Source organism: Dicentrarchus labrax, unplaced genomic scaffold, assembly GCF_905237075.1.
Source record: "Dicentrarchus labrax unplaced genomic scaffold, dlabrax2021, whole genome shotgun sequence".
Classification (NCBI taxonomy): Eukaryota; Metazoa; Chordata; class Actinopteri; family Moronidae; genus Dicentrarchus; species Dicentrarchus labrax.
Window position 1 is genome coordinate 10484820 of NW_026136724.1, and position 26832 is coordinate 10511651.

Genomic DNA, 26832 nt, shown 5'->3' on the forward strand with positions numbered 1-26832 from the left:
TTTGCTTAATCAGGAAAAGCCTTTCTTTGTACTGAGCCTCCACCTTAATCAAAACGTTGGAGCCATCAGCCATCGTTGACGACAGTAAATTTAGAGAGCGCCGAGTTATCTCCATCTCTCACTATCTTTCCACCACCCCACAACCTAAACACTTAGTATCACTATCATCTTCCTTCCCAAAGCTATACATCTACAGAATTACCAGCGTATTACCAGGGCAATAACAGCCTTCCTCTCTGTTTCCGATCATGATAATAAGTGGTCTAGGTTCTCCCTCATTGGAAGATTATGGCTTGAGGAAATAGCATCAAATAGCGGGTGTGTTGAAATGCAGGACACCGGCAATTTATGGGATGTCAAACACACGTGCGGGCAAGCCAGCAGCCCTCACTCATGCGGCATTAAAGCTGCCTGCACCGCCGCAGTTGATATTGTAGCTCGGGGCGGGGTGGCTTCTTCCGACCCAGTTGGTTTAGGACCGGCTGAGCCAGGGTCAGGGCTGGTACCCCTCAGGGAGAGGGTATGGGGCACAATGGTCGGCGCGCACACACACACACACACACACACACACACACACACACATACACACACACAAATACATACACACACAAATGTAGATACACACGTGCATATAGTCACACCCTCAGGTGCCGAGTATTGTCACTATCTGTCTCTCTTGAGTATTGAGTGTGAGTGTGTGTGTGTGTGTGTGTGTGTGTGTGTGTGTGTGTCTCTATCTGTGACAGTTCCGTCACCCCCATAGTTAGATCCGCAGCTCGGTAGCCCACTCATCATTGCAGCCTGGCTGTGTTTCTAATTGACATTCTAATTGGCAGATTTGAATGCCGCCTTTAGATGGCTAATTAATTTATCTCACCGCTGTCATTAAGGTTAAAGCACCATCTGATCTCTGCGAATATACTTTGCATATATCTGCATTATCATTATGTTGCAGTTAGACATATTGCACAGATTTTATTTTGGAGGAGGGAGGGAAGATTATGGCACTGAGATTAAGCTTATTTTAAGTTTTTTTCTTTTTTTAACACAAACTATGATCTCTGTCTTCTTTTTTTTCCCTTTTCATCATATTAATGTTTTATACATCAGAAATTACATGTAAGCACATTAAAAGCAAATTTCATTGGTTTGTTAATATCAAAGTAGCAATTTTCCTTGGACTTCCGTAGCAGTTTGGATTGCATTCAGATGTTATTAAAAACCCTTATTTCCTTGTCTCATATATCTTCAAGTTTTCTGAACATTCATCGCTGGTCCAAGAAAGAAAGCAGGGAGAAAAAAAAGAGAGATCCAGGCTCCATTAGAATGTTCATAAAATTGTAGTAAAGGCAATCAGACAGTCTTTCTCTGAATATTTTAAACATCGGGCATGTAAAATTTATGCCTAATTTGAATACTTATTAGCCGGCTGATCTCGGCTGCAGCCTTGAGTTTCTTATGCTGAGATTCATCACCGGATTGGATGTCACATTGTGCCAGTCTTCCCCCTCCACCACCTCCACCACCACCTTCCTCCCTCCCACTCACTCTCCTTTTCTCTCTCTTTCACTCATTCTTTTCATCTGTCTCTCTCCGTCACCCCCCCCTTTCTCTCTCTCTTTCTTTCTCTCTCTCTCTCTCTCTCTCTCTCTCTCTCTCTCTCTCTCTCTCTCTCTCCGTATTTCTCTCTCTCCCTCTCTCTGTCTTCTTTCTGTGTGTCTCTCTCCATCAGTAGTGAGTGGTGCGGTGTTAAACAGGGGCCTGTTTGTTCACAAGCACGCCTTGTCCTGGCCTCTTCCCTATTTACTTGTGTCCCGGGCAGCTGTCGCCCTGCTCTGTGTAACAGCTCAGCCCTGTTTGTTCTCCCTGCCTGGATCCTGTTTATCCTGGCTGTGGACATCCTTTAAGGCCTGTCCTGTATCTGCCCCTCGTCAAACACACACACACACACACACACACACACACACACACAAACACATTGAAGGACGTGTACACACTTCTATTAAAACCGTATTTACTGGGCCAAAGAATACACACGGTACCCATGTGGGCTGGGCTCAAATGCTCACAAAAACACATGCACACACACAGGCATAATTATCCGTCCCTCTTTTTGTTGCATGTATGTGGATCATATGGTATTCGGTTCTCTTGCACTTGAACTTTGTTTTTTCCTTTTTAAAAAGCTGTAAAAATGTGTTTTAAATGTGAAAGTGGCAAAACTGTTAAAAACAGGAATTGAAATAAGGCCACACAGCTTCTGTAACCACTTCAATAAGGCAGTTTTTTTTATCCTTTTAAAATATGAATTGTCTCAAATGTTTTCAAATTTCAATTTTAAATATTAAAAATGTATTGTTTTCCAAATGGAGACAGCACAAAGTCCATAATTCTGGAGTGCATTTTGAGTTGCCATTTGTTGGGTCTGAGTGTCTTTTATTTATTGTGAGAATGTCGACTGATGTTGGTGGGGCTCCTCTCTGCCCCATTGAAGGTACTGAGCATTAAATGCGGGGGGAAATGATAAAACATTTATTACTGGAGAGAGAGGAGGTAATATGCATAATTTATGCTGTTTTTAGCACAATCATTAGTGATATTCGTGATAGATTTTTTTTTCTTTTCTTCTCTCATTTTTTCTCTTTCTTTCACCAGTTTTCCATATCTAATAGATGCCGAGAAAATTAATACAAAATCTATTATCTGTTAATTTTTTTTGTCTTGCATTTTAGATCTCCCACAACATAGTTTGATTGCAGCTCAGCACTGGTTTAATTGTGTCCCGTTGAGAAAAGCAATTTTTTAAATGTCACAAAATAAATTAATATATAAGGTTTGATTAAAGAAGAAGGGGGGAAAAAAGGAAGCCAATGAATGACATATGAGCATCCTGCCTTTATGGCAGCCTGTGAGGCAGATTTTATTTAGCCACAGCAAAGATGGCAAACCCATTATAGTGTTCATCACCAGCCCTGCACCATGTGATTTGGTGCCTCCTCCTCCTCCTCCCCACCACCAAATTTTAATTTTGCATGATTAGCTTTGCGTCATTAGGCAACTTCATTCAGATGCGACGCACACTAAAAATCTGACAGCTTCAAGACGGCAAATATTTTAGGAGTGCCTGTGCTTCTGTTGTTCTGTCTGTGTAGCCTGGCTGTCCTAAAGTGTGAGGGAGATATTAAGAATTAAGCATATGCTCATTTGTGAATCACATATTTGTCCAAGCATATTTTTGTCTTAATTTCCCACAATTGTATTTGTGTATTAAAACAAAAAAACAAATAACGACAAAAATAATCCAACTTTTTTCCTTAAAGCCTTGTGCTTAAATTTATGCCCAAATTTGAGTGAATAAAAAACACATTTAGGTACCCCTCCCATTTTAAATAGCACCAGGACGTGCATCTCTTTGTATTGCTTCATTTACACAATGAATGCATAATTGCTCCTCCTGCATCCTCCCCCCTTCTCCTTTCCCCCCTCCCTCTTCTTTAAATGCTTTAATTTGCAGAGGGGGACTGAGGGCTTGATAATGGAAGCGTAAAAAAAAAAAAAAATAGGAGGGAAAAAGGGGGAATTGTAACAAGAAGAGCCCTAACCGGTGCCTCTTAATCACTTCTAGGTTTTAAATCATGATGATGCAGGAGTCGGCCACAGAGACAATAAGCAACAGTTCAATGAGTCAAAATGGAATGAGCACCCTAAGCAGCAGCCAATTAGAGGCTGGCAGTAGAGATGGGAGATCAAGCGCTGGTGACACGAGCAGCGAAGTAAGCACAGTCGAGCTGCTGCATCTGCAACAACAGCAGGTAAGTTGTGTTTCTCCCCCGTCTCGTCTCTCTGCCGCTCTCTCTCTCTCTCACTCTGTTTTCCCCTCGCTCTCCCACTCTGCTCTGCTCTGCTCTCTTCTCAGACAGCGCTAGGGTTTTCTACATAGGCAGGAGGCACAATGAAAAATTATGTTGTCTTTTTTTGTGTTTTTTTTTTTAGTACACGGAAAAAACATTGTTTATATAATCGGCTGTTTGTGTTGTTGGTAAATTTTCTCGGTAGTTTGTTGTGCTGTCGCCGTGTTTTTGTCTGAAGCTTTTTTTTTTGCCTGAAGAGAGATGAAAATGTTTTTGCAGTGACTGTTTTTAGTTGCTTATAGATTTTGTTGTGGGTTTTTGCGTAGGCATTTCAATTTGTATTTATAGAGAGCAGCCATGTGATGCCATGTGAGAGAGTGTGTGCATGTGAGAGTGCACGCGAGTGTGTGTGAGAGACAGACAGAGAAAGGGAAAGAATGTGTGTGTTGGAGCATCGTACGGACCAGTTTAGGTAGTGTGTGTGTGTGTGTGTGTGTGTGTGTGTGTGTGTGTGTGTGTGTGTGTGTGTGTGTGTGTGTGTGTGTGTCATGGCAGTGCTGCATCCACCAGAGGGCCTCCTAACTCGGCACTACTTGGAGGCTCACACACGGATACAGACGCTCTAACCACAGACCCACCAGCAGCAGAGAAACCTTTGACCAGGACACTTTTGACAGGCTAATTTGCATTCAGTCTCTCTGTCTCACTTTCCCTCAACTAGAAAGTAATTTAGATTTGTTTAAAGCACCCTTTGAGGCCTTTTTCTCTCTGACTGTCTTGATGATATCGTTCCCTTCTGTTGCTTATTTATTGTATTGATTTTACTGAATGGTTTCGGTTGGAGGCACCACTAACTAATCCCAAATATCTTTAAACTTTTCCTCCTTCATATCCACGTTTTATTATTATTATTGCATTATTCTTCTCAGTCAGAGCAAGTTGAGGGTGAATGAACTGCAGGGGGTGTGGGAGGTGGGGGTTGGTGGGGGGACAGGAGTTGTGAAAGTCAGTCGCCAGCAGAGTAAAGGAGTCAAGTGTCTCTCGTGTCTTTTCACGGTGAATGATGGCTTTGACAGTTCGCCAAAAGAGCAGTGGGAGATGAGGTCAGAGGGCCGTGCTTTGGGGTGGATGGGGGACCACGCCGCGGGTTTGTAATGATGCGCGCTGTCCTCTTCGTTTGATGGGAATTTTCATGCAAGCGTGTATTTGTGTGCGTGTGTGTGTGTGTGTGTGTGCTTTTTGGAGGCAGCTGAAAGCCTGTGGTCAGTTTGGTCGGGGCACTACAATAGATGATGTGTTTGTGTGTGTCTGCATCTGTATGTGTGTAGAGCGGTCGGGGGGTATTTGGTGTCGCAAAATGAAGCATGTCCTGCAGGCCCCCCTACCCGACGGCACACCTTCCATCCCCCATAAGCCCCATCCCATCTCAACACCCATCCTCCATCCACTGCACAAGCCCGATGGTCCTGCTGGTGGCTGCGGGGCCATCATAGGACTGTGGCCTTACACCCCTCTCATTCATCACCACTCTGCCACCCTTTCTATACACACTCACACACACACCTGATTGGGGTCAATTCTTTCCCTCTCTCAGTCATCACTCTTTTACATTTGAAGGTACTGGGTAGAGGACTGCTTTCTAACTGTGTTGATACTCTCTGTAGATAGAGGGTAAAATAGAAAGATACAGAGCAGGATAAGAAGATAGTGTTTGTGCATTATGTTACACTAGAGAGCAGAAAGCATTTGTTCTGTAAAAATCTTTTTTAGCATTTTTACTTTAGATATTATTTTAGTATTTTTATTGCAATTCATTTTCAATGCTTTAAAATTAAAAAAGTGGAAATTGCAATTTTTTTTCTGACTTACTGAAAATTACCTACATCTTACTAAAATATTTAGAGATTTAATATGAGACAACATTACCAAGAATAGTCTGATTGACATTTGCATGAAAAAGTGTATTTGAATGTATGTTTGTAAATGTAAAGTCAATAAGTCAACTAAAAACAAAGAAGCTGTGCCGTTTTAAAAAAAAAAAAAAAAAAAAAAAAAAAGGCCACGGCACTCCGAGAGAAAAGCGACGTAAGCATAAAGTGTCTAGTTAAGTGTCTGAGATGGACGTATGGCTAAGAGCTTCGTTGGGGGGGTGGGGTTGTGTGACAGTGTGTGCCTTGTAAAGAGGCCAGCCCTAGCCTTCTCCTAACCCAGAGACAGACACATTGAAATGAGCAGTCCAGCTAACAGGTCTCTGGAGGCTTTTTAAAACAGGGGGCCCTGTGCTGTTAACTTCACACACACTTCCTGTGGCGCGCTCACACTGCATCTCTTCGGAGAGAATAGGCGACGATAGATGGAGTTTTTTTTTTATTTATATATAAATGCATTTGTTAGCACAGCACTGTGCTATTTTGCAGTTGTTAGTGTGCTCATCTGTAGAAGGTGATGTTGTGATGCGAATGTGCATGTGTGTATGAAGCATGCATTTGTCTGGTCATATATTCATTCACCCATCCATGCTTGCACTTCTTTTTTCTTTTTTTTTTTGCACCTGTGTGCAGCTAAAAAATTCCAGTCCACGTCTGCTCTGAGTCCATTTTGAAGGAAGGCTGTTGGGTGTAATTTTCCACCCATATTTGGAATGACATTGAGTGGTCCGGTGGGTATAGAAGCTCCAGTCTCTCATCACGCTGCTGGGGGGATGATTAATAATAAGCACTGATGAATTCTCCACTGTCCCTGTGGGTTCTGCCATTACCTAGCAGCTCCAAAATACCACCTGCAGCTATAATTAGAAAAGCAGCATCTTAAGGTCTCGTCGCCTTAGATTCGGCCAAAGGCTTATAGGACACAGATCAAGACTAAGTTACACAGGAGCAATTTTTCCAAATTCAAATATTGATAGTGGCGTTTTTCCTTTTTTTTCCCCAAAAAACTGCACTTTTTTTTTTTGGACTCCTGTATATTATCTGTATTGTTGTTTATACAGGTCATTGTGTTCAATGTGAAAGCCACACACTCCGTTATCCATGCATCTGAATAATAGCTACTGTGTCACAATTGAATTTTCAACCCCTAATTTCTGTCAGGGTTTCATCACCCCATTCCCAAGGTTGTCTAAATAGACCTAATTTGATTTGAGATCACAGATTAGATACCCACTGTATCTGATTGCAATTTGCCAGCTGCAGATATGTATCAGAGCAAATGATGAATGTTGCACAGCCCTAATTACTATGCTAAAATGATCACTATAAAAGCTCCCTCGTTAAAAAAAGAGCAAAAATTGTGCTGAGCTCATATTACCAATCAATTTATCATTGGCCATAGTCAGTCTTATGTTTTAATATTAGACGCTGCTGTGTATGTACATGGGAGCAATGCATTGATCTTTGGATCTATACCATAATGTCCCATAATGAGGCTGTTAGTTGATTACAGTGGTCTGTAGACTTAATCCTGCCAGGGTTATCAGTTGGATTGATGAGCCAATACTCAGGAATGCTGCCCCCTCTAAATGGGCTCACTACTGTACAGAGCGTATTGATATTCAGAGCAAGATGGAGGCGCTGGCTTATCTATTGTGGCCGGGTCAGTTGTTTTAACCGAAGACCTCTGGATCGCTGTGGGCACAACCTTCTGCCACTTCAGCCCGCTACTCATCCAGATTACTGACTCATTAAAGTCAAGCGTAGTTGGAAAATCTTAACATTTAATTTTCTTTGCTACTGGTTGTTCATAACTGTCATGCAAGTAGTCTTTTGTTTATTTTTTTCATGTCGACTGTGTACTTTTCTTGTTTGTGAGGACAATCATTTATTTACTTTTGCAGAAAAGTGCAGTTTACAAGAGAGTGTTGTAGAGGTCTACATGTTGGTAAACTGGTTAGGTATGCATTTTGCAGTGTTTTCCTGAGGCACATGATGCAGCAAAATGCAAACTATCCAACCCCATTTAAATGACTGCAGCATTTTGACATAAATTACAATAAGTGCACCAAGGTGCCATCTTACTTCCAGGCTACCCCTGTCGCTACACGAGAGTTAGGCAGTGGTCCAACTTGAGAGTGACAGCAATTAACCTGCCTTCCTAGCTGTTTAGCTGGAGGAAATAGAAGGGATGAGAAATCTGACAGCAAGTGATGGGTAATATTTAGGGTTTAGGGGCAAATGAAATTCTCCCCAAAATGAAAGTCATTAGGGAGAAAGTTACCCCACAGACAAAGGACAAAATGACAGTGTGTGTTTTTGTGTGTGTTTTTTGTGTGTGTGTGTGTGTGTGTGTGTGCATGTGTGTGTGCATGCTCATTTAACAGACACGTGAGCTCAACTCCCTCTTATAACAACTCAAGTTTGTTGTTTAGTGTAGGTAAATACTTAAAATACTGACACACAATGTTCACCTACCATCACCTCGCACAAACAAGCCTCAAGCATCATTCTCTCTCTGCCCTTCACCTGCCTCTCTGTCTTTCTCTCCGTACCACATTTGAGAAGACACAGACACACACACACACACACACACACCTAAGATGCAAATCTGGGCTTTGCCCTTGAGCATAATTTAAAGGCCTAATCACCCAGACTGTCCCTTTGGATGGAAAAGGGAAGGAGGGTGGGAGGATGGTGTCTCTCATTTGCACCCTTACACAAAGAAGCTCATTAGGTTTATCTTTCAGGCCTGAGATTGCCCCACTCAACTGTGTAAATAAGACACCGGCCCTGGACTGATGCATCAATCACCTCTCAGGACAGGAGACAGACCTCCGCTGAAATATGAACGATTTCATGAAGGAGCCTTTTGTTAACCATCATCATCTGTGTGAAGATAAGGCTCTTCTGTAAAGGCGAGAGAAGCATTAGGGAAGCAGCATGTACTGTACGTCTTTGTAGAATTATTTCCCCTTTCAGTGAAAAGACAGCTCTTCTTGGCAATCCTTGTGTCTGACTTATTTACAATGAAAGCCATCCTTCTTTTTATTTCAAGCCTGGCTATTGGCAGACAGTCCCCAAAGAATAGTACATACAGGCCTGTGACATATAGGCCTGTAGTTTCCCCCTTTGCGATGACACTAAAGATATAGGGTGTGAATGACAGCATGGCTACTGTTTGCTCACCCTTCCCCAGACAAAACACAGTATTATTCTATTATCTATCTAGACGCCACCTCTTCCTCCTCCCTCTGTCTCCCGTTCTCTCCCTTTTTTTTCTCCTCCCGTCTCATTCTTCAGCTTCTCGAAACCTGGGCTGTCCATCTATGTTTAAGACACATTACATGTGGCCTTCTGGAATTTACAGTGGCGCTCTCCCAGTAACTCCATTTCGCACAGGAGTCCCCCGAGAGCATGGCGAAATGTCAAGCTGCAAGGCTTGAAAGAGAGACGAGGAGAAAGGGACAGAGAGCGGGCGAGCAATGTAGAGGATGAGAGAGATAGACAGAGTGAAATCTGCTGGAAATAAAGACTTATGGGTATTTTATGCTCAAGCAGTTGGGAGCTCTGGAGTAGGCAGTATAGTCTACAGGTCGAGGGGCAGCGCAGGTGGAATAATAACGCGTCATACTGCATGTGTGTGCATGCCTTTGTGTGCATACAGGATATCAGATCAATACCACAGAGGTCACTTGCTGTGAAAAGCTTTTTTTTAAAGAAATTAAATCTAAAGTAGAACTGAAACCATATACACTTAAACATTTTCATATATTTAGATGTTAATGGTAAATGCATTAAATGGAAGCCATCATTCTGGAAAGGGCCTTTTGTTTGACCTGACACATTTTTTCCCTTTTCCTTTTTTTTCCTGTGTAGTGCATTAGCCCGGTGATAAATGAACTGGGCCAGGGTTAAGCACCTCAGTGTAAATAAGACGCAGCCATTCAACACCACATACTGTGGCCAGTAGTCCTGCCGTTTCTATCCAGACCTAGTAGGCCAGGATCAATGGCCACTTCACAACTCATTTCCTTTTACGCCTCCCTAACTGCCCCGCTCCAGCTCTGGGAAATAAATGGCACTGGATCTATAAGTCCACTCACACAGGCACAAACACATATACAGGCATGCATACACACCGATAGAAACACACACTCGCACATTCTCCGAGTGGACTGAGAAATTGCTTCAGCTCAATAACCTGCACAATAATTTATTTGCAAACCGCCTTGGTGGTGAATGGCGTATCATCTTTCGTGGCCTCACAATCGAAAACAGGCATTCTGTCATTGTTTGTTGCCACTCCCCTGTCGTTGGCTTAAACAGAGTACCAGCCGTTAATATGGCGGGGTGGAGTGTTACTGTCAGCCACTGCTTGAAAACATAGATGTAAATGGCTCTGTTTTCCTCTAATGTGGAGTGTACAAGGTAACACATTGCTGTCTGCTTTTCTGTAAATGCTTCCCTCCCCCCCAAAAAAAAGGCAAGTGGCTTATAGTCATTTGATAGGCCACGACACCGCTATCCATTTAACAGAGCTTAAAAATCCTACATATGCATATGCCGGGGTGTCTTAAGCTGACAACCAAAAGACAGGATTTGCTAGAAGGCAGCTTTGGAGTGTTGTGAATTTAACAAGCATGTCTAGTATTACAGTTCCTCTTCGCTTTAGCCATGAATAGTAACAAATCAGACTCTGAAACGCATGCCTGATGGTTTGTTGTGTGTACCCCCTCCTCCCCTTCTCTAACTAATAATAAAATGACTTAAAATCTGGTTAAGAAGATGACTAGCAAAACATAGTAGCATCTTTAATGTCACTGTTGCTCTCTTTCTCTAATGCGCCCAGAATCTCAGGCAACAGATTCCAGGTATCGTCACAGTTTTTTTTTTTTCTTTTTGTGTTGCACTTGTTAACACTCTCTGCTGCTCCGATTACCTTCATCCCTGACCCATTTTTGAATATATAAATGGCTCTTCCCTACTCCCAAGTTGTTTGTAGTTGTAACACTACCAGGCTGCGAGGGGAGATGCTCTTTATGCATTGCCTCCAAACACTGTATACATATGTAAGAGAGCCAGCCGGGCTCTCAGTCCTCTCCTCTTCACAGCTTTTCATACAAATGCAGTAAATAAGCTCAGGCCGGGGGGAATTGAAGGCTCCAAACAGACGAACTGACTGACATGTCACTTAGCGCTGGCTTTGGCTCTCTTCACTGCAGGCTTTAGAGCTGAAGCTGCTGGGTTTTAAAGTGTATCAGGCGAGGTCGGGTCCTCACTTTGCTGTCAAGGTGGACTGACATCTGTATCATTTACCACTTTATAATAATCTCAGATGTATTATTTGCTATATTTTTTTAAATGTGGGCAAATGGAGCAAAACAGCCTGGCATATTAAGTCCTCTGGAGATGAAAACAAATCCACTTACGATCAAGTCCTTTGGGAGGGTAAACTGAACATTTGTTTCGGGCAGACACAGAGAATAAGATGTACTCTAGCCTGAGGTTAATGATGGAAGTCACACTAGGAATCCACTGCTGCAAAGATAGACAGGCCTGGTTCTCTCCAGCCTATGTTCCCGCTCAAACAACCTGCCATTCCTCATCAAGGCCTAACCACTGCTTATTTACCCACACTGGGGGACTTAACTCGCACGAATTGATCAGTGATAGCACTGGAAAGCTGCTTGTTCCACCCTGATAAAAGTGACGCCCATGAGCATATGCAGAACATGCTTTGTGGGCTAGGCGCAGCACTTCAAGCTTGACTAGACACTAAGCTGATATTGGTTTCACGCTTGAGTCCATGGTGCAAAATCTTCCAATTGAAACCCAGAGATTTGATTGTTTCTGCATATGCATTTATCAGAAGTTTACATGATAAATATACATTAGCCCGGTGGCTTGGCCATGCGTGGTATTGTTTCAGTGATACTATTCTTCATGCATTCCCTCTCACCTGTTTGGACTTCATCATCCAATTCAGTGTGAACTGGATAATCATAATTTGCACAAAAACTTCAAATGGATTTGTAGGAGTTTTGTGCATCGTTAGTCTTTCCCAGATTTTTTTGTTTCAGAAAGGAAATACTTCTGTGTTGGCACAAGTTTTCAAATGTGTGAGGAGAGAATCCCTCTAAAAATCACAGAAAACTGCTTTTCCTTTCACTATATCCATATTCTTTGTGTTAGTAGTGTACCAAGCAGCTTGTGTCCGTACCATGACATAATTCTCAGAATCAGAAGTTGAGGTGCCCACAATATGTGTAAAACGACCCCCACCCCCCTCTTGGCTTAGTCCTGACTTCATTTTGTAATGCCTTCACAGTCCTAAATGATATGTCATTTATCTTTCATACAAATTTCAGCCAGAGGTTTTATTTTTTTAATAACCACTGTAATTGTTCTGTCCTTGTATTGAGTGCTATGAAGGGAGTGATCATGCTTTTGGCACATTTATCAAAGCCCAAGAAAAAAAAAAATGCGGAAAGGAGGCCCTTTTCTCACATAGCCGGACTAAGTGTGCGACAGAGTGATACATTTTCTTGTTAGGAGAAATTACATCCACTAACTTGAGCTACTTCAGCATGAAATTGAAAAAGAAGCATTTCTTGTGAATTTCCATTCTTGATTCAATGAAAGATGTAGATTAGCCCTTTGGAAAAGGGCGGGGAACAAGAATGAAACTAAAGAAGTATGACTCTGCTCCCGCTTGCTTGTTCTTAGAAGCGTGATATAGGATGCTGTTGGAAAAAAGGCTTTGTTTATGGAAGGAAGGCTCAGTCAGGCTGGTGGCAGATTAAAGAAAAAAATGTTTAACATCTCTCTCGTTGTCTCCCTCTCTCTTTCTGCGTGTGTGTGTGTGTGTGTGTGTGCTATAAATGTATGCATTCAGACACAAACCTTCTGCATTTTTACGTTTTTATCACTGGGACTCTACAAGCCTCTACCTTACCCAAGTCACAGTCGGTGCTCATGATAGCTCCCTCTCTCCATCTCTTTCTCACGTATCACACACACATACTTGCGCACACACACGCAAACACGTTTCACCAGCCCCAGATCAGTCGAGCAGCCTGTTCTGTTGGGGGGGGGGGCACTGATTGATAGACGCTGGGTGTCAGGGTGGAAGGCAGATAACTATATCTTCTACAGGACATTTAAAGGTCAAACACACATCGCTGTAATTGGAATATTCACAAGACAACTACCAAGGTACAATGCAGGGTGGAGGGAAGGAAGAGAGAAGGAGGAGCACAGGAAAAGATAGGTGTTACATAAGCATCGAGATTTGGGGGGGGGGAGTGGATGTGATCCATTGCCCTTCCACAGGCAGTTGTGGTGGATATTTATTGAGTTGATCTTTGTGGGAAGTGTGGCATTCTTTGAGGGATACATCACTCTCAGTGGAGAGCAGCCCTCCCGGAGGTGACTGGAGGCTAATGGCAAGACAAAATAGTCACATAAACTTGTAAAAGCTATGTAATGGCCAGTAAAAGTCTCCTGATCTGCTTCAGTGGCAGGAAAAAAAAGTTTTCTCCACTCATCTGATATAAGAGAAAAACACATCAGTCATTTGTGCCATAGATTATATAAAGCCACACACTTCTTTGCTCTTAACAATATGTATTAATAAATATCTCACTGCAGCTAGAGGACAAAGTCAGGGTTAGCCATGCAGCTGGTGAGGCGAGGTCATTCACAACTAAGGTCAGGGTGCTCTCTCATCGACCCCAGAGCAGGATAACACTTAGACTCAGCACTTAACCTGAGCTCTGCACAACGAGACAGACAGACACTCATACTATTGACCTGCAACAGCAGAGCCCCCAAGACGGGATCTCATGTACACACATGAACCCGCGTTCAGATACACATGCGCTAAGCAGGCGTACAGGCTCGGTTTGTGTGTGTCAGTGCACACGCACAAACAGTGTGCATTTTAACTGACATTGGCCCCTTTTTAAAACATTTTGGTTGGCACAAAGATGGATGACAGTGACACTAAGTAGCTTTCCTGTTTTTCCTAATCATTGTTTAGTGTTCCTGTGTAGGCTTTGAGCTTATATGTGCTCTTTACATGCTGTGTGTGTCTTTATCAGTGGTTTAATGGAGGGTAAACGCACTTAAGTGCAGTTTACCTTGCCAGGATGCAGCAACCTTTTATTTACCACTATAGCCCCAGTCTGTATATTTGTGCACATGTCTCGTATGTACAGTGCACAGCACATTCCCAACAACATCTATCAGTATTGGCATGCTACACAAAACGAGCTCTTCCGCAGCGGCTGCTGCTTATTCTCTGGTGCCACAGTCAGATTGCTAGTTGCCTCTGGCCATGTTTTTGGAGTGGGAGCCTCTTAATAAGGCCTTGTCAACAAAGACAGACACAAGCACCATGAAAAACAACTTCATTCTGTGCCTGATCCTTGACAAGAATGATGAGAAATCCATAGTTTGTGCGGAAATACGACTGTGTTCATAATAGCTTCAATAGAAATATAGTTCATTGTTTTTTATACAGGGTTATATAGATGGTATGTTACTTTATGATATCAAGCTTACTCACTTACACAGTACTTGTATGTACTTAGATATTGCATATTATGATAATATATGCATGTTGTTATTATTATTATTATTATTTTAAGCGATGAAGGTCTCCATATCCCACAATTCCAGTTTTTCCACTGGCCCCTTTTCCAAATGAACTATGGCTGGCCCCAATGCAACATTTCATATCAGGTATTCATCCAGCTGTGTGACCTCCACTTGCCTGGAATTGCGAAAAGGAGAGGGATCATAATCACCTGAAGAGGAAATCAAGCGCTTCAGGAGAGAGAAAGAGTGTGGTAATATAGAGAGAATACGTGTATTTGTGATTTTTGTGTGGCTGCAGGGTTGGGGGAGCTGCACAGTTGAACACTCATACTTCATGCCAGCTTTGCTTTTGCAAAGAGAACACTTGACCTCACGCACATACACACACACTGTCCACCTCCAACAAACACACACACACACACACACTCTTCTTTCCCTTCCTCCACCCACACAAATACCTCTTCTCTCTGTGTCTCTTTGTGATAGTATATTCTGGTAGCTCTCAGTTGTCAGGCTCTAAAGGACTTCCCTAAGAGCAGCAGTAGATAAAGAGCATTGCTGAATGGGACTGCTGTCACCTTATCTAAACGTAGCGGGTACAGCACAGGTCAAAGTAAAGACTTTGCTAATGCTACCAGCAGAGAGAGAGAGAGAGAGAGAGAGAGAGACATCTGACTTATGACTAAGAGCTAATAAGCAAGTATTCAGTACCTGAAGTCATGGTACATCCAAGAAACTTTCCAACCTGATAAAAATAGTCAAAATGCTTTCTTTTTTCACTATGACAAGGCAGTCTTGTTTCAAATTCCCCCTCGGGTTGGGGGTTCAGCTTGAAGGTAGCTGAAAACAATAATTCTCCCTGGCTAGAACACATATATCATTGTATTTGCACAGAATATCCATGGTGATAACAGCAGGAGGTGGGATGTTAGCGAATGTTAGCGGTTGCAGCAAACGACGGCAGGGCCATGCTCTTTGTTATTGCTGGCACGGGCCTCCCAGCAGCAGACACATACATATTGGTGCATATGCTCTCTTCAACTCCCTCTCACAGACATAAACACACACACTTTATCTGTGATGGGCAAAACAGACCCATGTTTTGTCTTCGCTAGTGGAAAAATAAGTGTGAGGTTACACAATGGAGCTAGAGCCCCTCCGCCTCCGCCACCACCACTACTCTTCCCTCCTATACAAGCTTTCTTCTTGGGGTAGGAGCGAGCAAATTCATCTAGTCAATCCTCCTGGGAGGGTGTAGCTATGCAGCTCTGTTTACTGTGGCAGAAAGTTAATATAAATTTTCATCAGTGGGGGAAGTTTACACATATGATTCTATTTGTCCTTCATTATTAGCACCTGAGTCTGGGGCTGGGTAGGCATAATTGTCTACAGACACAGGCCAAATAGATGCAAGGGAAAGGCAAATAAGCACACCCCAAAATAATTTGATGCTTGTGTGTTACAATCCTCCACCCTAGGAATTCTTAATCTAGAGAATCAATAAACAAGGGGTGAGAGACGTGGGAGAGAGGGGGAAGAAAGACAGAAAGAAGAGAGGGAGAAATGAATAATGTGATATGAGCGGAGAAGAGAGGAGGGAGGGGAGCGAGAAAGAAGTTGAGTTGAATTCAAAGTGCAGTGAAGAGGTGGAAAGGAGTTGAAGGGAGCAAGTGATCAATATGGAAGGTTTTATTCCCAAACACTTATTATCCACATTAGAAAAGAGAGACCACAACAACAAATGAGCATGAGGCAGATATCATTTTTTGGATAAAGCACTTTATATGTAAGGACAGAGGAAGCTGAAGTAGCTGAAAATACTGAGATCGAGATAGCAGAGTAGGACACAGAAGCCCATTGTTCTGCTGGATAGCTTTACCTCCATCCTGAGGCCCAGGCAGATTCTCCATGGACCTCTCCCTCCCTCTCTCTCTCTCTCTCCCTCCCTCCCTTGCTCACTGCAGACTGTTGATTTATTGAGTCATACATTAAAATGCTCATTACTCCTACATACTTTCCAAATTCTCCTTTTCTCCATTCTTTCTTCTTCTCTGGTTTCTCATGAAAGCACCCTCTAAGAAACCATAGGTTTCTGTTGGGAATTTGGTGGCCCACTTGCCACCATCGGACCAGTTATTTGGCCCAGATGATCCATATTTGGGCCTGGGTGGAGCTGAGGAGTGACAAGGATGGTGGCAGCTGCAATGCCTGATTTTGACTTGTTTACACACTAAGCAAATATGCTCTGTAATGTACCTTTAAAAAAAAAAAAAAAAACTAAGTATGTTTTGATAGTACACCTAAAGGCAACGTTCAGCGGTTCCATTTGCATTTGACATAAAAACAAATGCCTTGAATCGTCTTTTTGACAACATTTACATGTGTTTATTTGCATTTCTGCAACTCTTCCTGCTGCAATCTGTGTCTGCAGTCAAAAGAAGTCTTTTTACTCCGTATTCAACCAACCTGAGGTGACAGAATCCAGGTGTGCATTGTGTGCTTTGTGTGAGCTTTGTGGAGGCGATAAGGGAACTGAATCTGGAGCCATTGTCGAGGCACCGGCGAGTCATCGCCAGTTCTGACCTTTTAGAAAAGGATAGTAGTCTTTCTACTCGCTGCTGGCCGAGTTACTTAAGGTGAAATGAGATCAATAGCAACCAAAGAAGCACACACATCAAGCACTGACCCGACTATAAAAACATTGTAATATCTGCATGAATTCACCAGTGTTCAAAGCATCATCACAAAAAGGTTCTCACCAATACATAATGAAGGTTGTTCTTTGCTCCTCCATCATCTCTGATGCAGTGTTTACAAAACAAGACGTGGAGCAACACCGGCCTCAGGGTTTAGCTCTAATACACACGGACTGTATCGTCACTTGTGCAGCTTGAACTTTCTGTTTCATGACACAATCTCAACGCCACGCAGCTGCATCCTTTCTCCGATTCTTGCGCAGAGACTGTTTAGGGCCTCTGCCGTTCCGACAATGTACCCTGGTCACACTTTGCTTGTTTTCACAAACTCAGGCCCCACTTTTGTATTCAGACATTGTATGGGACATCTTATCCTTCTCTTCTCATTTGTCTATCCTCTCCAGCCAGCCCCTCCAAATCCGTATCCATCCATCCATCTGCCCTGAATCCACTTATATAAGAAGATAGGGTGTAAATATTTTGGTGTGGAGTGTCAGCGCATATCTCCCCCGCCAGCAACCCGGCAGCCTCAGTCCAATCAGCCGTGTTTGTTTGTTCAGCTTAAACTGTTTGTGCCTTGTTTTCCGTGGCATGCGACTCTCTCCGGCTTGATAAAGTGTCACACTTTTTCCTTTTTGCCTCTTTTTTTCCCCTCCCCCCCTCCTTCTGTGTCTGTGTTTCTTGGAAGCAAAGATAAATAAGCCTGGTGGTGCAGTTGTGTGTGTGTGTGTGTGTGTGTGTGTGTGTGTGTGTGTGTGTGGGTGGGTGCGGGGTGGGGGTGGTTGTCAAAGCTGTCAGCATGACAAGAGTTGTTCTGGCCGACAGCCTAGTGTTGAACAGCAGCCCTTTACTCCCTACAACAAACACACACACATACACACCAAACATCTGTTCTGCACACTACAGTGAGACCGTGTTATTGTGATGCAACCCATTTCTTATTGATCAACGATTGATACGCCATGTTTACGGCTACTTCCTGGAACACGAAAACATCCTGTAACGCCTGTGAAGACGTACCTGTTGAGGGCAGCTTATTTCATACCTGTGTCATCATTCCAACATCTGCTATATCCCCTAATAACAACAACTCCCAACGTGACCGAAGCCAGGAAGTGATCTGCACTGTCCAAACACAATGTCACAGCCCCTCAGATATATCCAATTCCAATGTCATGGCTGCATATCGTGCAGTCTCCAGGTGGATTTGAAAGAGTGACATTCTTAGTGGATGGCTTATTTCTTTCACGCAACCCCAACCGCCCCCCCTCCATCACACACAATAAGCAATCTGGAGATTTGTAATGGTTTGGCCCAGTGTTGCAGGGCCTGCTAATGTATTTCATGCTTGTTTAAGATCTTTGCATGCTCCTTACAAAGGTGCATTGTGATAGGTGTTCCTTATTACCCTGCTCTGTATAGAGTCTAAACACTGGGGCTGGGGAGAGTGGAGGATAGTGGGAGGGAGGGATGAATGGATGGTTGATGTGTTGTGTTTTTTTTCCAGTTCCCTCTCTTCCCCTCTCTGTCAGTCTCTTCTCACTCTCTCCTTTTCTCCCTCTGCAGCCATCTCTGCATGCCTATTAATGTAGCAGAGGAATGCCTGTGTAAACATTCTTGTTTCTCAGTCCGTTTCGCATAATAGTTGCCTGTATCGCCTTTCTCCTGACCTCACTATCTGAAACCAATTACACCAGATCCATTTGGGCTGAATCTTATTTTCATAAGGATCCCCATGTCGCGGTCTTGGTCGCTCTGTGTGTTATTTTCCCTCCTCTTGTTTTTTTCCTCTTTTCCAACCTCAGTGATGGATATCAACATCAAATATGCCTCTGAGTGCCTTGTTATTTATATAGCAGGGTCTGGCTCTTTCTCTCTCTCTCTCTGTCTGGCTCGCTCTCTCATTCTGAAGAATGTGTCACATTGTGCTGTTTATACAATGTGTGCATTAATAGACTGGGGATGTCATTTTTTCTTGCATAGCAACCCAGGTTAAATAGACGGTGCGCCTGCACTCGTCTGTGTTTTTGTCCGCTCCAGCAGCTCTTCAGCAAACTTTTGATGACTTTCCTTGGCATTTTGTGCTTTTTGTGCTTTGAGATGGGCTTCAGCTTGCCATCTCTGTGGAGTGGGAAGTGGGTGGCACAAATTGGGGCTTTTTACTGTAATGGCTGAATACTCAGAGCCAGTGAAAGCGAGGGGACAGAACTTTTTTTTTTCTCCCTTACCTTCCTCACCGTCACAAACTCTCAGAAAAATGGCTAATCCCGCTTCCACGGAAGAGGTGACAGACAGTTTCAGGCATGACAAACCACTCTGGAAAAGTTTGGCCGGTGTTGATAGGGTCTGTGTTATGTTTGGAGAAGTGCTCTTTATGCAGTCTGAGCAGACTTCTTTTCTAATAAGCCAGGTGTAGTTGATCTCTCTGCTTCACCCCTGCGCATCACCTCTCATACCCGCGCCTCCCTCGGTATTTACCTGGCATGGATATTGGAAGTGCCATTAAAAACATCTCTTTCTTTGTACTCTTGACCGTGTGTAATATATCGAGTGGCTTGCTTGACTTTGGATATAACACAGTGAGTCATTATTGATTCACACATGGATAAACATTCCTCCTGACAGCTGCGTTGGGTTGCACTCATCGAGCAGCCTTCCCTCTAACTACTGTGTGCAGAACTCAATAAACCTTATAATTACTTTGATTCACCAATCGTAGTGAGATTAATTAGGCCCTGTGTTTTAATTAATAAAGTGATTGGCTGCATTGAAGGAATTTGTTTTGTCTTTTTTTGCCTTCAGTAACAGGAAAGAGAAGTCAAGCAATGTTTGATTTCCAGTCCATTTGGAAAAAGTCCACAAGACACTGAGCTCCGTGTGCCTGTGTAGGCCTGCTTACTGCAGGTGTACTTTAATGTCTGCTAGAAGCAACTTTGTGTGTGTGTGTGTGTGTGTGTGTGTGTGTGTGTGTGTGTTTGTGTGTGTTTGTGTGTGTGTGTGTGTGTGTGTGTGTGTGTGTGTGTGTGTGTGTGTGTGTGTCTGAAGAAAGAAAGGCAATGGCTCAACTTACAGATGTCACATTACACACACACACATTCACACTCACACACATATAAACCGGTGGCGACTAGGCTCCTCTTACCAAGGAGACGGATCAATGCAGTTAGGACCAAGTGCCAGTGTAATGTGTTTGTTTACTTTAGTTCAGAAAGCCTGGCTCCTCCTGAGCACCCAGACAGACAGACCCACCTCTCCAAGAGCCCCCCCACCCCTCCTCCAGCTCTGTCTTTTCATAATTGATCAGGGGGTGGCTGCGTTCCCTGAGGGGTTAAGACATGGCAACTTTTTTTTTTTTTCCCTTCTCATTTTTTTTTACTGCTTCTCTCTCTCTCTCCGTCTTCTCCTCTTGTTTGCTCAGGATCTCAATGTACTAGTTCAAACATTGTTCCCACCAGCTGGCAGAGCTGCGCCATATGCACGCCCTGTCAAGGCAGCCGTTGTCATGGATACTGGCAAGCACCAGAAAATAAAACGAGCACCCCTGATTCCTGAGGAAGTGTCACTCTCAATCTGAGTTTTTTCTTTTTTCTTGCTTCTCCTCCTACTCGTCCTCTTCTTTTTTCATCAAAAAAGAAACACCTGTGAAGTTGTTGTGTTGTGTGTGTGCATACATGTTTTTTTTTTTTTCCCCTCCCACTTGATGCTCATGGGCCTGAAGAATACAAGGTATATGCGGCTGTGTGGAGCAGCAGCAGCAGCAGTAGTAGCAGCTGTGCACAATGTTCTTTTCTGCCAGACTCTTTCATCCATCTGCTCTTGAAGAATTGGAGTGAAGCTGCTAGCCCAGCTGCCACTGTACCTGTGAAGCTGGAGCTCGCTCGTCACACACATTCAGTACACACAGCCAGGAGGGAGGGGATCTGTAATCCCATCAAACCCAAGAAAAAAAAAATTACGCCACATCCCAGCCCCTCTGATTCTTATCGTCTCCATGTCTGGCAAACACATGAAAATGTTTTGAAGACAAATTTTACAACTAACAAATATGATTTTTTTCAAATTTTTTATACCATGTGTAAACAGCCGTGAACTAATTTCATTAGGCAGGGAAAGGTCTCTCTTTCTCTATCCGTCTGTCCATCTTTCTGTCTATCTATCACCTATCCTCTGCTCATAAGCATCCGGTAATGCATAGTGTAAAACCTGTGCTGCTAGTTAATTCACTCTAAATGTAATCTGATGTTGATTTTGTCAACTTTAATTACAGCTCCCAGGGACACTTCACATGGTGCTGCCTCTACTTCAAATTGATATTATGAATATGCAAATGTGGCGGTAATTTGCCGAGAGAAGTGGGTATTTCAGTTGAGCACACACTAGACAGGTCAATTCTACTGACGCTCTGCCTTTTTTATTTTTTATTTTTTCAGCCCACCACCCCCTCCACCCTCTTCTTCAGAGATGCTCTAGACAAACTGTATTTATCCTTGATCACAGCTCTGTGAATTGTTACTAAAACGTATCTCCAACATAGTGTTAACCACGTCAGAATGTGTTGCGCAAAACACCAGCTGATACTTCACAGGGTTTTCAGGCAGGGATGACGATTTTTGTCCCTGAAAGTTTGAATTATATCTGCTGTCAGCTGCAGGAAATCTAATAGTTTATTTTCACTGTCTCTTTTCCTCCCTCTCCTCTTTCTTTCTCTTTTTTTCACACTGCCTTTTGTCTTGTGTTCCTTTCTTCCCAGGCCCTACAAGCAGCGAGGCAATTACTCTTGCAGCAGCCAGGCAGTGGCCTGAAATCTCCAAAGAGCCAGGACAAGCAGCGTCCACTGCAGGTAAAGCAGCTCCCCGTCTAATCTCTTAAGTCCATCCATAATACATGCTCCTCCGAAAAGAAGATTTCCTCTGTTCCACAAGTGTGTTTGATTTGCCAACGCAATCCTCGGACCTGCCATTGGAATCCTAAAGCTGGACAAGCTAGTCCCCAGGAGGCAAAGCGTCACATGGACACAAGAAAAAACAAAACAGAGACAGATCTGAGAGAGCAAAATGTCATCCAAAGGCCACCTGTCTACCTTCAAGACTGCATTTTATTTGTCAAAAACTATTTACTGGACAATAATTAACACTAAAAGTATATCCAGTAGTTGCACACAGTACTGTAGGTGATGCCTTTCTACACTAGATCCATAGTGTTGACACAGGAAGATCCAGAGGTTAGTTATTATCTGAAAGACATGTCAGCCTAACTAGTGGGTTACACAGACAGCTAATTTTAACTGCCTGTCATTTCCACTCTTCAATGCTAATTTGCCTTATTGATTCATAGAGCTGTCTATTTCTGTTGTCAGTGATTTGGAAAAGGTCACACATATGCGCGCACGCACACATGAACAGTTGCACACTGACACCAAACTCTCACACACATTGAACATTAACACATTGCCTGCAATCCTCTTTCTTCCTGGTGTTAAGATTTTTTCTCACACTAGCGGGTCTTTTCATTCTGCTCGTTTAAGTCAACATTCAGTTAGTTAGGTTTTTCCTGCCTCAAATTATGTAAGGCCCCTTGACATCTGCTCCATGTTTTTATTATTAGTATTTTTTTATTTAATTTATTTTTAGCCGTTTGAAATTGAAGTGTGGGAGTTTGTGCCCTCCACTCGGCTAATAAGTACTATCAAGGAGCAGTGGTTTACCTCATTAGGGGCTCTGTGCATTTCATTAATGTCAGGGAAATTGGCGTTAACCTCACCCGTTGATATTTTCACAGAGTCTAACAATGGCGACACCTTCAATTGGAGTCACACCCCTGTGTACCTAATTACGTACTGGCGAAGAGATAAGGTTGGCGAAGACTCAGTCATGCTATTGCATTTAAATAATTCAACTCAACCTCATCAAGAGTGTTAATATTATCAGTATATTCACACACGGTGGCATCAGTTTATTTATTTGAGTGTATATTTTTTATTTAGCTGTGGGGGAAAAATTAATTGTTCATTAAACAAAAGCTCTCGGTAGCTTATTGTAGGGGTCTATTGCACTTCTCCTCTTTGGGGTTCTGTATGCCAAAGCAATGGATTCAAACAAATGGGATCCTGATCTACAAATGCCTGCATAGTCACCAAGTACAATACATACACGGCAGGAGGAACAATATTGAATGAGAGCGGTGTGGGTGCATGATAACCGTCGGCCCACGTCCAAGCCCCTGCCTCTAATAACACCAGCAGATGGTAAATATTGAATATTTACATTTGCTTACTCCATCCTTGCCTCGCATTGGCGATATGAATCAATATGAATCAGAGGGTCTGCCGATCGGCCTGTCCTCAGCCACCAACTAATCCATCTGTTGATCCAGCTTTTATTAACACCCTCACCTCTTTGTTCCAAAAAGTCTCCATGCAGAGAGTCCTGGGAGATGCACTGCCGACGCTTCGACTGATATACACTAGCACAAACAGGGCTCAGTGCATTCTGGTTCAAGATCATTTCTACAGTGGGAAGATGTTGCTGTGTGCCCTTCAATCCACTCATTTCAAATGACATTTTAGCAGTAATACTCCATTGTACAAATATCAGTATAAAGCAGTAGAAACTCTTACTTGATTAAAAATAACCTTATTTTGCTGTTCTTATTGTTCTATTTATTCCCTCTTAGCGGTGCTAGATTCTTTTTATTCTTGTCTTGAGGGAGTTTAACCAATAAAGCTGCATTATTTACCTGGATTATGAGGCCACAATGGGTGCTATATTGCAGTGTTTTGTTAGTTTCATGGCTTGATAAGAGTCAGTGGCAATCAAGCTGCATGTTTTCCACTGGAGGAATCACACGGATTGATCCCCTTGTATGATTAGCACAGTTGAAAGTGGGAAAAGGATTAATATTACCATGACATCCTGCTTATGGTAGAGATACTGATAAATCCTCTGCCAGTCTTTTTCCCTCTTGTTCTCCCATCTTTGGTATTTAAGAGCGGGAAATGATCCATAGATCATGGCATGTAAATTATTTAGTACACAAGCATCTAAGTGCCTCAGCTTGCAGTTTTAATTACGCGTATTAGCAGCTAAAGGCTCTCGCCTGACTAATTCTATCCGCTCGCTCATCGTTGCTTCTCAGTAGTTGATGATGCGGAGGCAGGCAGCTTTGGCATTCACATGCACGCACGCACACAAGTAAAAAAAAAAACAGTCCCACAAACACATATACAAACTCACACACAAGCTGCTTCTCCACATTTGCGTAATGTGACAGGTCTATTATTACACAGTAAGCCCATGGGAGCACTCAATAAACACCTATTTCTCCCTGTAAATCCCCCTGCCTCCGCCATGCTGCTTACACGGCTCTCCCAAGGCACACAACACCCTCTCGTGTCTGCTCCATTCTCCTCTGCTCCTCTCTCCCCTCGCTCTCTTCTTCTCTGTGGCAATACCACCCCCCCACCTCTGAAAGGCATTTATACACTGACATTTGGAATACAAATAAAGAAACGCGGACAAGGAGAGGCGGAGAGGATTACAGTGGCCTATGAATCTGACAGTTGTTTCACTCGTACACACACACGTACATAATGCATCTACACACACCCTGCACTCACACGCTAACACGAGCACAATGACAGTTACTTAAAGTTTTCACATTGCCAGAAGTGACTTTGTACAAGTCGTGGCTTTATTGATCATCATTGATAAGGAACAGGGCAGAGTTGGACTTAAAGCAGCTTAATACATGGTTGTTCTCCATATTTTGGAGGAATGGCTCAAGTCTCAACAGAAATCCCACAAAATCAACTGTAACCAGTGGCACCCAAACACATCCGACTATCTTACCACATCTGCTCCTAACATGTCACCCTGAGGCTGCCATTGTGACACATCCACCACCTCTATATGTCAGGTGGGCACATATGAAACAGCCAGAATGACCCAACTCTTTCTCGTGAGTGTGCCAGATGGGGGCTCGACAGTGTGAAGGTAGCCCCTGATCCCTCCTCCCAGTAGTTAACGTCAGTTCGTAACCATTGAACACCCGAGAGCTCACCCCAAGCAAGTGTTGCAACTGCTGCTCTGCCCCTTTCACACTATCAAACTGTGAATACCTTTTTTACAAGACTAATAACCTCAGTCCCCATCTGTGCTATGCTGCGCTCTAAGTATGAATGAAAATATTTAAGGTTTTATGGTTGGCGTATGGATCGGGAGAGATGTTGGTCTAGCTCTGTTTTTTGTAAATTCTACAGCTTCCTTCCCAGCCCAGCCAGATTGCTTTTGGGCACTGGGCCATCTTAGGAAGTGTCACACTTTTTAAAGGTCAGGTCCACACTTTCACCACTGAGCCAATATCACCTCGATAGCAGCATTCATCTGCTTATTGGCTTTCATCTGGAACACACACACAGATGCAGGGAAAAGGGCTGCGACGCTAGGCTTGAGTATAGGTTAGCTGACTCCAGCGTGCGTGGCTAAAGGATGGTATTTCACATTTACATTTATGAATATATCTTTCCACTGCATCCCCTCTGGTTGGATCTGAAAATAGAGAAAAATTATCACTACGAAGGGGAAAAAAGAGAGGGGGAAAATATTATGTTATTCATGAGGAAAACTTCTGTTGACTCTGAGAGAGAAAGAGAAAAAAAAAAACGTCAGCACATTTTAAGTCAAACACCCTTGGTTACTGCTTTTGTAACCAGAAAACAAGATTTTTTTTCACTCCCCATCTCCCACACCCCACCTCTCTTTTTTTCCCTGCATTTACAACACCTACAGGACAAGATTGCTAAATTGCGAGGACAGAGCAGGTTCATCATTGTGATGCAAAAGAAGTTGAAATGCAACCCCAAGGCGAGGTAGCTGAGTTTGGTGGGGGATCAAGAGAAAGTGAGAGGGAGGGAAGGGTAGCACAAAAAAAAAGTAGCTGAGACCTTTGATGTAGCAGCAACAAATTTACCTTGTGACAGAAGATACATGGGTGCAATAAACGAGTTATACCAGCCCTTACACATGCAATCAGATGATTCTGGCCAGGGTGTTAATTGGATCCTAACCGGCAGATCTGATACGCCTGGGCCCCGGTGGTGAGGGGGAAAGCCTTTCCAAGTGATGAACTATAATTCACTGAGCTGCTTGAAGCACTTGTAATTTACTGTGTGTCACTGATGAAGAGGCTGATCCAGTGGAGGCCATATTACCTGCAACATCAGAGGGAAGTGTCTACCCCCCTCTCGCTCTCACTTGTGCTCTCTCTCTCACTTTCTTTCTATTTCAGCACTCTCCTCCCTCTGCACTTTCTTTTTTTAATTCTCTCCCTCTCCCCCTCTATCTGTCACTCCCATTTACTCTTGAAATATGTGCACCTGCAGGGAGGCATCAGTCGGGGGCGAATTGTGCCAGTTTAACGATAAAGGTGCGACAATTTGTACCGATAATGACACAAACAATGTTCACAAGCGATGTGACGCTGCTACAGTGGTGTACACTACATTCGAGAGGCTTAATCAATGACTATCTGCATGTCGAGATAAATCAATATGGAAATTGTGCTAAGCCCGTCCCAATCTCCTCAGGCTTTTTATTAGAGGCTTTTACATGATGGGTCTTTATGTTATGATAAATTGCACTTCCCATGCACTGCTGCCAAACTGCTATGGAAATTGATTTAGGAAAACATTCAGTAATCCACTTAGCTTCAGTCCTGACAATCTAGAGTATTGATCTCCCTAAGCTGAAAACACGA

The 26832-nt window shown here is 43.2% G+C and overlaps 1 protein-coding gene across 17 annotated transcripts in view; it reads left to right on the plus strand.

Moving 5' to 3' along the window:
- foxp2 (forkhead box P2) overlaps nt 1-26832 on the plus strand; it is a 104371-nt gene that overhangs the window by 38624 nt on the left and 38915 nt on the right. For 12 of the 17 annotated variants that reach the window (XM_051392135.1, XM_051392138.1, XM_051392134.1 and 9 more), the window contains 2 exons: nt 3626-3812; nt 21830-21919. In XM_051392135.1, coding sequence (XP_051248095.1) covers nt 3636-3812; nt 21830-21919 — 267 coding nt within the window. In that variant the 5' untranslated portion in view covers nt 3626-3635. The remainder of the gene's footprint in view (nt 1-3625; nt 3813-21829; nt 21920-26832) is intronic. The other 5 variants (XM_051392142.1, XM_051392146.1, XM_051392147.1 and 2 more) reach the window with 1 other exon arrangement.